This window comes from Gouania willdenowi, chromosome 8, assembly GCF_900634775.1.
Source record: "Gouania willdenowi chromosome 8, fGouWil2.1, whole genome shotgun sequence".
Classification (NCBI taxonomy): Eukaryota; Metazoa; Chordata; class Actinopteri; order Blenniiformes; family Gobiesocidae; genus Gouania; species Gouania willdenowi.
This window is the reverse complement of record NC_041051.1, coordinates 10,755,580-10,768,479: the sequence shown is the minus strand read 5'-3', so window position 1 is coordinate 10,768,479 and position 12,900 is coordinate 10,755,580. Positions and strand designations below refer to the sequence as shown.

At 37.1% G+C, this 12,900-nt stretch overlaps 1 protein-coding gene across 1 annotated transcript; it reads right to left on the bottom strand.

Annotated features, from left to right (window-relative positions):
- Window positions 1-1,249: 1,249 nt before the first annotated feature.
- Window positions 1,250-11,674, bottom strand: LOC114468914 (butyrophilin subfamily 1 member A1). Its single transcript, XM_028456086.1, has 10 exons — window positions 11,473-11,674; window positions 8,941-9,014; window positions 8,427-8,525; window positions 4,310-4,411; window positions 4,108-4,242; window positions 3,890-4,027; window positions 3,764-3,815; window positions 3,652-3,678; window positions 2,229-2,255; window positions 1,250-2,142 (listed from the first exon to the last, which is right to left on the bottom strand). Exons 2-10 carry the CDS (start codon window positions 8,998-9,000, stop codon window positions 1,586-1,588), a joined length of 1,197 nt encoding a protein of 398 aa, XP_028311887.1. The 5' UTR covers window positions 9,001-9,014; window positions 11,473-11,674; the 3' UTR covers window positions 1,250-1,585.
- Between the last annotated feature and the right edge of the window lie 1,226 nt (window positions 11,675-12,900).

Sequence of the window (12,900 nt, the reverse complement as noted above, 5' to 3'; positions counted from 1 at the left end):
TTTTTTTTTAATAAGAGTAAGAATTGGCTCAAGTTTGGCAAAAGTTACATTTCTCATGAGAGAGCTGCACAAAAAAGCTACAATTCTGTTATTCCTGATAAAATCAGAATAGTAAATGAATGGATAGCTTGACAATTACAATGAAATTACATACTGTACATATATTCGATGTTTTCTATAATTCAAACACTACGAATGACAAAAAAAAAAAAAAAAACATTAATAATATTTTTATTAGTAGTATCATTACTTTCACCAAGGAGGGTGGGTATGTTTTTGCTGACCATTTCTTTATTTTCTTTATTCATCTAATTATCTGTGAACATTGTAACTCAAAAACTAAAATTAATGGACGAATTCTGATTAAATATTCTGATTCTGGATCAGTTTTAAAAAATTTTAAAAACCCTATGTCTCACCATTGATGAAATTTCAAAAATTAATATTTCGGTCGGGTTCATAATTGACTGATGTTCATGACATTTGACTCAGACATGTAAGGTTGGTTCTTCTATCACCTCACTGAGTTTCATTTTCAATTTTCAATTTTTTTTCAAAATGGGGGATGCCCATACATTTTGACTTACTATATTGTTGCTAATGGGGATATACATTTCTAACAAACACTACTGGATAGCTGAGTTGATGCTGCATAGGAAGTGTGTCAATGGATTACCACCATTATAGAAAGATGGATTGTCCTCATATCTTTGTAACATTTGGGTGAAAATACAATATAGGGGACTATTATGGTTCAGTGGAGCTCTGCTCTCTCTGGGTGCTTTAGTTAATTATCATTAATCATCATTATTATTATTATTATTATTATTATTAATATAAGTATACGTTCAGTGTATAAACTAGATCAGTGGTTCCCAAACTGGGATACGTGCACCCCTAGGTGTACTTGAACACCTCAGGAGTTCCACAGAAAGCTTTTTTTTTTTTTTTAACATTATAGATTTTTCTTTTACATGCACTCAGACTTTTTTTCTCATCCTTCAATAATATTTTGTGGCACAACTCTTTAAAATACACCAAAAGGTGGAGATCAAATTCTAAAAGGAGCAAAACATCGGTAATAAATGAATAAAAAGGCCTAAAATCAAGGTCAATGTTCGACGAGACACAGGAAAGAGTTTAGACGAGCCTGCAGACACAAATAAATAATGTGTAACATGAGCTAAGGGGAACATGGGGCAATAAAGTTTGGGAAACACTGAACTAGATAAAAGATATGACAAAATTCTGGTCACTTATTTGGTTTATTTGCCATTTACAGGAGTGCTTATTCTCGTTGCAGGATTAATATTGCACAACAAATAGCATTAATAACAACTTTTTGCAACAATAAAAAGGAAAAAAGAAGAATACAGATAAAGTTGGTGCAAATGTAGCATTATAACATTCGAACAGGAAAGTGGTCATAACTTTCACTTAAAGCAGCAGCACAGAGCGTTCACACAGTGCAGCTATTCACTAGCACGTTGAAGGTCTTACATCATTAAGTTAATAATTATTAGTGATTCAGCTTTGTTACATATTGTTTAGTGGCTTTTTGAGGACAGAGGTGACGGTGGGTGACTCAGGGCCAGATGCAGCTTGTGGGGCACAGACACGCTGTCTTGGTTGTAGGGGATTTGATCACCAGATCTTTGTTGATCTCCACGGTGCCAAACAAGGGGAAGAGCTTCTCATCAAAGCTCTGGTTGTAGGTGTAGATGTGGAGGTGCCTGTCCACATCGTAGAAGGACAGCTGGCTGTTGTCATAGTCGAGGTAGACCCCCACCCTGCGGGGGATCAGGCTGGGAGGCAAGGAGGTGAAGGGCACCGTCAGCGCCTTCAACTCGGTGCCCCTCTCCAGACGGAGGCTCAGGTAGCCCGTACCCGTGTTCAGGGACTTGAACCCTTTCCTCATGGCTGATTCTTTGGCCACGCCCAGTCGCCAGTCACGTTCGCCCACCTCCACCTCCCAGTAGTGTCGGCCGGAGCCGAAGCCCTCCACCCCGACGGCACACCACCAGCCATCGAAACGCTGGTGGTAGTTTGGAACGTCCTTCCTTTCGAAGCCGCAGCGCATCTTCTTCTCATCGGTGATGAGCAGGTCAGGGTTGGCTGTGTCCAGATCTAAAGTCACCTCCACTGAAAACAAAAAGCAGTGAGAAGTAAAGTGTTGGAAACTGCTTCAAATACACAAGATAAAAATGTGATGAAAAGAAGAAATGTACCTCCAGCTTCTGAAATCCAGTCCCACACTGTAAATATAGATCAATAAAATACAAACAGGGTCAGGTATATGATTTACTGAAAGAGTAGCAAGGCTGAACGATTAATTGCATTTGCGATATTATCGCAATATCATAAAACGCGATTTTCTAATCGCAAAGGCTGCGATTTATTTTTTTATTTGTTATTTTCTTTGTCTGCATATGCTGTCAAAAGTCGTTGGGAGTTTGATTTACCTAAAAAACGTCCAATTGGTTAAAGCAGATTTATTTATTTATTTTTTTTCCTGCTTGCTCTCAGAGGAGAAGGACGCAAATTTTCCCTCTCCCTCATTTCCCTGCTTGCTGCTCTTTTGTCTTGTTTTGTCTTATTCAAATCTACAGGAGCCTCTATCAGCATCCCAATCCGGAATCTAATCATGGAATTGATTGTTATTCATCTTTCTTTGCTTTTGGTCAAATCTCTCTACTAGAAGGACGGACAATGGGAGAGTTTGCAAGTCCTGAGGATGTGGAAGACGTCCACCACCAGATTGGAATTTGTGATATCGGGTCTTCTGCTGATTGGTTCTGGCCTTTTCCTGATCTATCGCAAAGTTGGAATACGTTGGCAGCACTATTGGAAGCCGCAGTTAACGACGAAAGGAGCCAAACTCAAAATCAGAGTTGTGCGGTTAGTTTGGAACCAAAAATAATTTAAAAATAATATTAATAATAGACAAAAGAGCAGGTCAAAAACATATCAAAGTTGTGAAATTCAGATTTTAATTCAATAAAAAGAGAATTTGGCTAACACTTTACTCAAAGTTTTATACATAAGGCTAACATTAGGTTGTTATTAGCATGAATAAGGTGTCATGAAGGCTGTCATTAAGTGTCGTTTGCTAAATTATGACACCTTTGGAGCTATGTTGGCATTTTTTTGGTTAGGTGAGGGATCTAGTGGGGTTAGGTAGGATTAGGATTAGGGTAACAAATGACACTTATTGACAGCCTTCATGACACCGTATTAATGCTAATGACAGGTGTCATGTCATAATAATGACAGCTTTTATGTATAAAACTTCAAGTAAAGTGTTACCGGAATTAGTTTTTTCCTGTTATGTGTTATATACTATATTTGTAGATTTTTTAAAAACTATTAAAGAAAATATCAAAAATCCAATATCATATACAGTGCACGAGGAAAACGCATTTAATTTATTTCTATAATACTTTCAATAAGGTTCACATATTTAAAAATAAGAAAATAATTTTTCTCACTTCAGCAATTCATGTATTTAAAAATAATTCAGCGTTTTATTACATTATTTTTTACTTTTATTTAGCATGATATCAGATTAGACTGAACATTACTACCATTGCATAAGTCGCAGAAAATATATTTAAATGCTATTTTGATCGGTGGGATAAGTGTGTACTTTACCTGGCTGAGGAATATAGGACACAGCTCCTGAAGAGAGGAAACAATAACCTCATTAACAAAGGACAACCATCAAATACACTAAAACGAACTGATCCACCGTTAAAGTACAAACCAATTTTCTGAGTTTTCTGTTTCCACAGAAGCCACTGCTGTGGGATTGTGTCCTGTAAGAGAGTACCAAAAAAAGATTCAGCAGAGGAACTACTGCCATAACACAAAGTGATAACTGACACATCACCTTGTCAGGTTGCTGCAGCATTAAAGTCCACATAACCAGCTCCATAGCAGTCACCAGGTTGGGAACGCGGCCCCAACGCCAGCCTGACTCCAGGTCTTCCAGAATACAGACCACGGGTTTCCCAGGCCACACGCTTTGCTGCAAGGGAGTTTAATTTCGTTATTTAAAGGGCAGATATGGCTTCAACACACAATTGTGTGCTGGTTTCAACATCTAACCTCAGGTTGAGCTCTCAGGTCCTTTATCCAGTTAAGGATGAGAGTTTTGGCTTGGTGCAGATCCAGTTCATCGTCCTTTGCAGATTGTTTCTCACCATCTTTCTCTGGCCAGCCATCAGTCTGCATAGGCCTCTTCTACAAACACAAACATTTTTATTGAACTCTTGTACTCTAAAGGTGATTTAAATTTCCCTATGTGCACCTTGCTCTCCAGCAGTGAGGCCTCCTGGAGGATGAAGGCCCTGCAGAGAGGAGTCGGCCAAACATCGTCTTCAAATACGATGTTCTCTAGGACAGTAGATCTCTAGGGGGGAAACACAGAGTGAAACAAGTAATGCTCCAAACTATAGTGAGCTTCTGTCGCTACAGATGTAAACTGAAGCACAACATGGAAAGATTTCCGGTGTGTAACAGAGTTAACAGTGGTAGTGTGCCAATACATCGACTGTTAGATTAATCGTGACGTGACGATTCCACAACGATTCATAAATGTTCAAAAACATTTGTTTTTCGCGGAATGAAGGTTAAATAGTAAATGGTAAATGGACTTGATTTACAGTATATAGTGCTCGGATGCCGCAAGACCACCTGAAAGAACAGACCAGGTGAAGACGGCGATGGCGACAGCTAACTCTTAAAGCAGGGGTGTCAAAATCATTTTAGTTCAGGAGCCAAATACGGACCAGTTTCAGCTTAAGTGGGCCAGAGATTTTATTTTGGAAAAAGAGTAAATTCAATAAAAATGTGCCCTGGTTTGCACTTCCATGTATGAATATTACATAAATGATAAAGTATGTGAGTATATCAGTCCCTGCAAGATCTTCAATTAAATATCCTTGATTTTGGGAATTTGGGAAGAATTTGGTGGCATAATTTGAGGAAAATTTGCCAGATTTTGGAAAAATTGAAAGTTCCTTAAAAAAATGGAGATTAAAAATGACTGCCGTCATGAGCTCAGCAAATATTTTGGATTTTAATTGATTTTTTTGTACTTGGACGGGCTGAGATATCTTCAACTCAATTAATTGGTAATTTACAAAACGTTTCATGTTTTTTTCTATCATTTTTACTTTCTTAAACGGGCCACATTTGATAGTCTGGGCCTTGTGTTTGACATGTGTCTTAAAGGCTCAAACATATGTGGGTTAAGTCCACTCGGAGTCCGCCAGGCTAATATTAAGTGCAAAGGTCAGATTTTAATGCCGCGCGGACTTGTCCGTGGATCATAACTGTCAAGTATCCCGTTTTAGCCAGGAAACTCCCGTATTTTACCCCTCTTTCCCGCTATCTTCCCGTATTAGTATTTTCCCGTAAATATCCCGTATTTTAATGGAATAATAATTAAAAATGCCTGAACGCCATCACTAGCCTCGTGAGAACTACCACATGAAATGGCCTGAGTGACAGTTCTTGCGAGATTAGTGCTGACAGCGGCAACAAACCCATAAACAACTCAGAACAGAGTTGATGAATGAAGACGTTCTGGTGAGAAAAACTAAGAACTCGTTTAAATACGTTGTAAAATGTGACGTAGAGTTTATCTTCCTAAAGAGCAGCAGGATGTGACACAGTTACACGTTCTGTTAGATTAATAACTGATATTTTAACGTCTACCACAGCGGAAGGAATGACGTAAGTCACCATGAAAAATCAGCCAATCACAAGCTCCACAAATATACACTGCTTTATAAAGTGTTAAAGGATGTAAAGTCTGTAATAAATGTGTTTAATAAGTCATTAGTGAATACCAGAGAACCACATGAGTGAGCATGAGAAATTATAATAAATATATAATGAAAATAAAATGTTAACTTAAAGACAAGCAACGTGAAATTAATAATAAATATGCAACGTGTTGACTTGTATATAAACTGTAAGTATATTAAATAAACATGTGCTTCATATACACATTTATGTTTATATTTAAGCTGTTTTATCATTTAGGAATTAGGGCTGGGCGATATATCGAGATTCAAGATGTATCGTTTTCTATTTTGGCGATATAGAATACTATATTATTTCATATATATGTATATATATTATAGCTTATTATGTATTAAAATACTAGTTTTAGGAGTCGCTGATTTTACTTCTCAGAACAACATATAAAGCTCATAGATGGATTAATGAGTGCACATATTGATCAGCTGTTTGTATATAAATGTCACTGTGTAGCATCAGCAAATTTAACCCAGAATTGTTTTTCTGGTCAGACTTTATTTAATAAAATTATCTAGATTTATATTATATATCACCATTTTGAGAAAATATAGAGATATGAGTTTTGGTCCATATCACCAGCCCTAGTAGGAATGTTCACAGCATTTGAATGTTAATAAAGATCGACCTACAAGATTCTAATCACATAAATGTATTTAGTAAGTGGTTGACAAGTGGGTATTTTAGATTTATTGCACATCCATCTTAAAATATAAGGGATATTGGAGCTTGGTTGGGCGCATGGGACGGCTGGTAGTGGGCGCCAGAAAATTTCCTTTATTTTCAAATCCAAAACTTGACAGGTAGGTGGATGTCCACCTGAGTATGTTTGAGCCTTTGAGCATTAGATGAACTCATCCAGATTAAAAACTAGCGTTTGAAAGAATCAAGTGATGTATCCTATGATTTCAAAGTTGGCAAAAAAGTATCTGTAAATTCCTGCCCCAGTGTCTGAGATAAGAGTGTTCTCTACCACATGAGACAAAGTAACTGCACAACCCAGTGTGTTGACCAGCTCCCTTTCTCGCACAACAATTTGAAAGTGAAAAATTCTGAAACTGAAGACAGCGTTGATGATGAGTAGCTGCACATTTCCCTCTGCACTTATTCATTGTGTTCCTTTATCCATCAACCGTTCATTTAAAACCTGATGTGGTGGATTTTATGTTTTTAAAGCTGCTTTGATTGTGAACTGCAACATGTTTAGTTTCTTGTAGGATTTATGCTCCGCATTGGGGATTTTGTTTGGAAGTCTTTATTTCTTTTTAGTAAATAAGAGAGCTTTTGTGTTAGATCAGATTGAATTAGCTAAAAAAGCTAATGTTTTTCTTTTTTTAGTAATATGATTACTGTTAGATTTGGTGATTTGACATAAATAAAGATAATGGAGATTTGGATACTTTAATTAATTATTATATCTTGTTTAAGTATGAAGTAGCCATAAAGTGAGAAAAAAAAAAGATGCATCAAAGATAACATATAATAAATAAAACAGACTCTCAATCACAGTGTTGTAAATTAGCACATCAAAAAGAACATTGTTCATCACAAAATAAAGTAATGTTATCAAGTAATCACTTATACTAGTAGTAGTAGCCCCACATCCTCTACCACTGAGAGTGGTCAACTGTCCACTACACAATATATGGGCCATATATTCGTATAGAAGGACTGCTGTCCATGCTAGCTGCTACATAGTTATCATTGAGGTGCTAGCTGCTACATAGTTAGCAGTGAGGTGGAAAAGCTCCGCTGGAGGCTAGAAGGCCTCCGGTGATTCACAAACTCTTTCTTGCACAATTTGCACACAACTGGGCTTAAGTTATCCATCTGGTGTGTTTTTTTAAAGGGGAGGGGATATTATGTAAAATCGACTTTTTCAAGATTTATATCATATTATTATGTCATTCCCTCATTAAAAACATGCCTGGAGTGTTTCCTTGGCTCATTCATGTATTTTTGAGTAATCTTTAAAAACTCTGGCGGCAGCCATTTTAGGTGTAAATACACCTGAGTCCTCCTAGGAACGCCCCCACCTCGGAACTGCGTTTCAATCGGTCTACTTTGCCCATCGTAGTAGCTGCCTGCCTTTTCAGATGACTGCTTTAAAATAAGAGCTTATTTGAAAGTGGATTAATAAGTACACAGGCACAATGTAATCCCTATTCTGGACTATAGTAGCAGCAGCAAGGGTAAGCTTGTGTGTGTGTGTGTGTGTGTGTGTGTGTGTGTGTGTGTGTGTGTGTGTGTGTGTGTGTGTGTGTGTGTGTGTGTGTGCGTGCGTGTGTGTGTGTGTGTGTGTGTGTGCGTGTGTGTGTGTGTGTGGGTGAGACAGAGATCTTTATCCGTATGTTAGCGTTCCTCACTTTGATGATTATTCTAATGTATTGCAGCGCTGTAAAAATGTAGAAAGTAGCCAAAAACAGCGCACAGATAAACAGAAGTAAACAACATCCATGTGGTGCAAAAAATAGAAGCGATTAACGCGATTAATTTTTTTAGTGCGTTAATTTTTCCTGTAATTAATTAATCGCAATAAACTCATTAAAGTGACACCCCTAGCTCTAATATTTTCTTCCAATCATTCCTGCCTGGGTTACCTGGCACACGCGTCTGAAATCTCGAGCCAGCTCCACAACAAACAGTTGGTCCTCACTCAGAGGCTCCCGCTTCTCCTTCTTTGCTCTCTTGTGTGATTCCTGTCAGAAAATCGGACAAAAACACGTGGGAAAGTGTTAGAAGAGCCAGATTTCAGAAAATAATTAGACATTTAGAAGGCATTAGTGCTGGTTCACAAGTGCTAAAAACAAATGTGGGGAGGAGGCGGTCACAGCCTGATCAGAATGCACATCATGGCTCTCATCCTGTCAGCAGAAAACAAAGAGCAGAGCTCCTCCTTTGAAGAGCCTTTGCATCGATTCAATCCATCAACCCCTCTACGCAATGGCTCTTTCTTCTCCAGTCGAACAAGGTGGAATAAAAAAAAAATATGTGCAGTCATTTGATGATGAAAAACAACATGTTTAACATCATCACCAAGGTGACCCAGCATGTCATGTGCCAGTGCATGTGCACAACAAGTTTAAACAGTCAACACATTGCGTAATGATTTACCTTTAGCTTGGCTGTCAGGTTTTTCACCGGCTCCACCATGAAGTGAAAACACTGCATCATCCTGCTGGTCTCTGCTAATAAAAACACAAATGTTTCACTAGACAAGTGGTTTTCCCAGCCTGCGACCCCTAAAATAAAGGTGCTAGAGACGGCTTTTTGTTGGGACCCATCCATAAAGTCGGCAAGATTATGGTCCTTGTTCTATAAAGCTGTGATAACCACACGTACAATATTTATTTAGCTGTTATCCATGAAGTTTATTATTATTTGTTCCATAATATATTGTATATCATTAAGATGTAAATCCGTGTTTTAATCAGAAATAAAATGGGTTAAAAGTGACCAAATATGGTGGAAAAGGTGATGAAATGGGACTTCGAAAACCACAGAAATTGGTTAAAAGTTGCAACAGAAAAAGTGGTAAAAAGGGTTCAAAATGTCAATATTGGCTTAAAAGTGGCAGAAATGGGTAAAAAAAGGAACTTAAAAGTGACAATTATTGGTCAACGTGTGCGGCATTAGTAAGGAGAAGTGGTGGAAAGGGTTTATTAAAGCCGAAAATGTCTTGAAAGTGGAAAAAATGTGAAAAAAGGCATTGAAATTTGATGGAGAAGTGGCAAAAATGCATTAAAAGGAGCAAGAATATGGTGAATATGACAATAAAAAGTGATGAAAATAGGTTCACATGTGGAACGTTTGGTGTAGTTGCAAAAAAAAAAGGTTAAAAATACACAAAAAGGGCATGAATTGGTAAAAAAAATAAATAAATCTTAGTTTCTTGAAGGCATCTGGCAACCCCTTCCCAGTGTCCCCTGACCCCAAGATTGAGAACCCCTGCACTAGACGACACAGATTTTGTTTGTCAATTTTCTAAATGAAATGAATGTGTTTTGCTCTCTGAAATGCGTCACTTCTAATGTTTACTGTCTAATCAGTAGCACAGCGTGTAAATCATTAAACATGGAAGGTAACCTAGAGATTATTTACTTATTATGTATCAATAAAAAGGTGTGCAGAGCCCTCATCCTGTTTTCACTGAGCCCTGTTGTTAGAGCTTTACTTCTTCACTCACTTTTTCCTTGTTCATCATCTGCAGTATGAGGAAAGTGATTACTCTGCTTGGTTGGTAGTGGCGGGGCAATACAGCAGAGCAGTGAAAACAAGTCCTCACAGACATTTAGGATTATTAGGTCGGGGAAAAAATGGCAGAGAAAAACTACTATTTGTAATTTCTCATGTTATGACACTTTTTTTTTTTATTAATCTTTTTAAATACTTTTTAAATACTTAATAATAATTTATTTCTCTAGAAACACAGCTTTACAGTACCTAAAGCAGACATGGGCAAGTGACAACATGCAGCCCCTGATCTAATTTTGTGCAACCCCCAAAGGTAAAAGCATAAAATGACTCCAAAAACCCTAAAACAACAGAAAAATACATAAAATGACTCCAAAAACCATAAAATAACAGAAAAATACACAAAATGACTCAAAAAAAACAAAAAAAACAGCAAAAACGTAACAAATGGGAAAAAAATTACAAAATGACAATAGAAATACACAAAAATGACAACATAAATGCACAAAGATGACTCCAAATACACACAATAACAACAAAAATGCACTAAATGACAACAAAATCACATAAAGCGACATAAATAACATACAAAATAGTGACAGAAATTTACAAAATGACTCCAAATACACAAAATGACAGCAAAAACAAACAGAATGACCACACAAAATTCACTTTATGATTACAAAAAACACACAAAACTACATAAATAATATGCAAAATAAGAGGCAATTAAAAAAATTACAGCAGAAACGTACAAAAAATACTCCAAATACACACAAGGACAACAAAAAGGCACTAAATGGCAAAAAAAAACACATAAAACGACATAAAAAACAACTTTTTTAAAAAAATTAAGAGACATTTTAATAAATGAGGAAAAAAAACTAAAAAAAAAAAACTAAATGACAATGGAAATTACAATGTAACAACAGAATGACAACAAAAACACGTGAAACGACATAAATAACACGCAAAATAAGAGATGTTTTACAAAATGACAACAAAAAATTACACAAAAAACCCTTTGCTTTTTCTGTATTAATGTTTAGATTGGTTATTATTCTATTATAGTTATTAGTTATTGCAAGGTTTATATGTAGCTTCGCTCAATAAGAGCTGAAGTGATGGGATTGTAAACTAACTAGCTGCTTATCTTTTGACAATCTGAAGCTCCATCACTGATTTATTCATGCAGTGGGAAACATGACCAAGCAGCTTTTCCAGCGTGAGAGAAGCTGATGACGCATGTAAGGTTTACACAAGCTGCTGGTGTGACTTTGCGGAAAATCTGCAACAATAATAGTCTTCTCCTCATCATCATCCATGATGCATGACTTATCTAGCGTGCATTCGATACAAATCTACATTTCTATTACATTGAGGATGAATTTAGCGCGTTATCGGTGCGTTATTTTGACCTACACAGTCTATTATAGCACAGACACAGCTTACCTAAGGTTCTCCAGAAGCAGCTTTGGTAATTCTCCGGCTTTAAAACGCAGACAAACTCTAGGCAGGTATTGGTCCGCCTTGCTGCAGTGTGTCTGTGTCTGACCTTGTTTACGTTCCCCGCTGACGCTCGGGAACCTTCGTTTTTTTCCGTCAGTGACGAAAGCGGCTGTGCGATTTGAACGACAGGCTGTGTCAACACCGGCAGCCATGTTGCTAAGGTACCAGCGCATGCAGTTACAATGGATTTGTTCAATTATTTTTAATTTTTTAATTGGGGTTTTCATTCAATTAACGAATTTAGTCATTGCTCGATCAAAAAACCAAAGATTAAAATATTGTTTAATGCATTTTTGGTGTTTTATTAGGATATATAAATATTTCCATTCACTATAAATATGACCATTTGTTGATTGTTGTTTAAAGATTACCAAATGATTTTTAAAACAGTCCTGATGCATTGATTCTTTTACTCGACTAAACCTTTAAACTAGTGTTTTTCAACCTTGGGGTTGTGACCCCATATTGGAATTAATTTGGGGGGTGTACTACAAAGCTGGATTACCTCTTATGGCACTAACTTCTGGGATTTGATTAGTATGTGCTGTCCTACGAAGCTTGCTAACGTCTTACAGGGCTAAATCACCATGGTAACTTAGGCTGAACGACTAGCCTGGTCGGGGCCAGATTTCGTTCTGGCTAGGATCTGAGCGAGTGCTAAAGCCCCGCCTCCTGACCAATCAGATCTCTTAGAAAACAAACTGCCGATTGCTAGAAGATCATGGTTGGTGCAGATCTGACAGCTATGTTTAGGACAGAAAGATTATTAAATGGATAAATGCATTCCTTTCATTTACTGATGACATAATTTAGAAAAGATGATGAAGCCTGTGTTTCCGTATGTGGGGACTAGGGATGTAACGATTAATCGTAAGGCAGTTAAAAATCGATTCATAGGTATAACGATTCACATCGATGCTGTGAAAATTGAATCGCAGTACTTATTTTAACCAGCAGAGGTAACCCTACCCAGAAGTGTTGGCGGCGAGCGAAATCTGCTAATACTTTCTTTCTGGCCATCTTCTACTCTTAAACATATTCATAAATGATTCCTTACCCCTTTAGCACCGAAAGAATATCTGTAATATTACGTGAATATCTGTAAAAGTCACGTTTTTCTATTAGCTCTGTCTGCTAGCATAGCATCTCTTCTTCACTCTAAAATATCTACATGCCAACCGACCACTGGGTTACCAGCGCCCTCTGCTGGTTCAAACAAATATCTGACCTAAATACAGTAAAATGACTGTTTTTTTTTTAAGTCCAATTGTTAAGGCACAAAATACATTTTCAGTTGCACTTTTAAAAAGAAAAAGAACTATTATGCAGTTTTGTATTGTTTACTATAGAACCAGAATTTAAATAATAAGC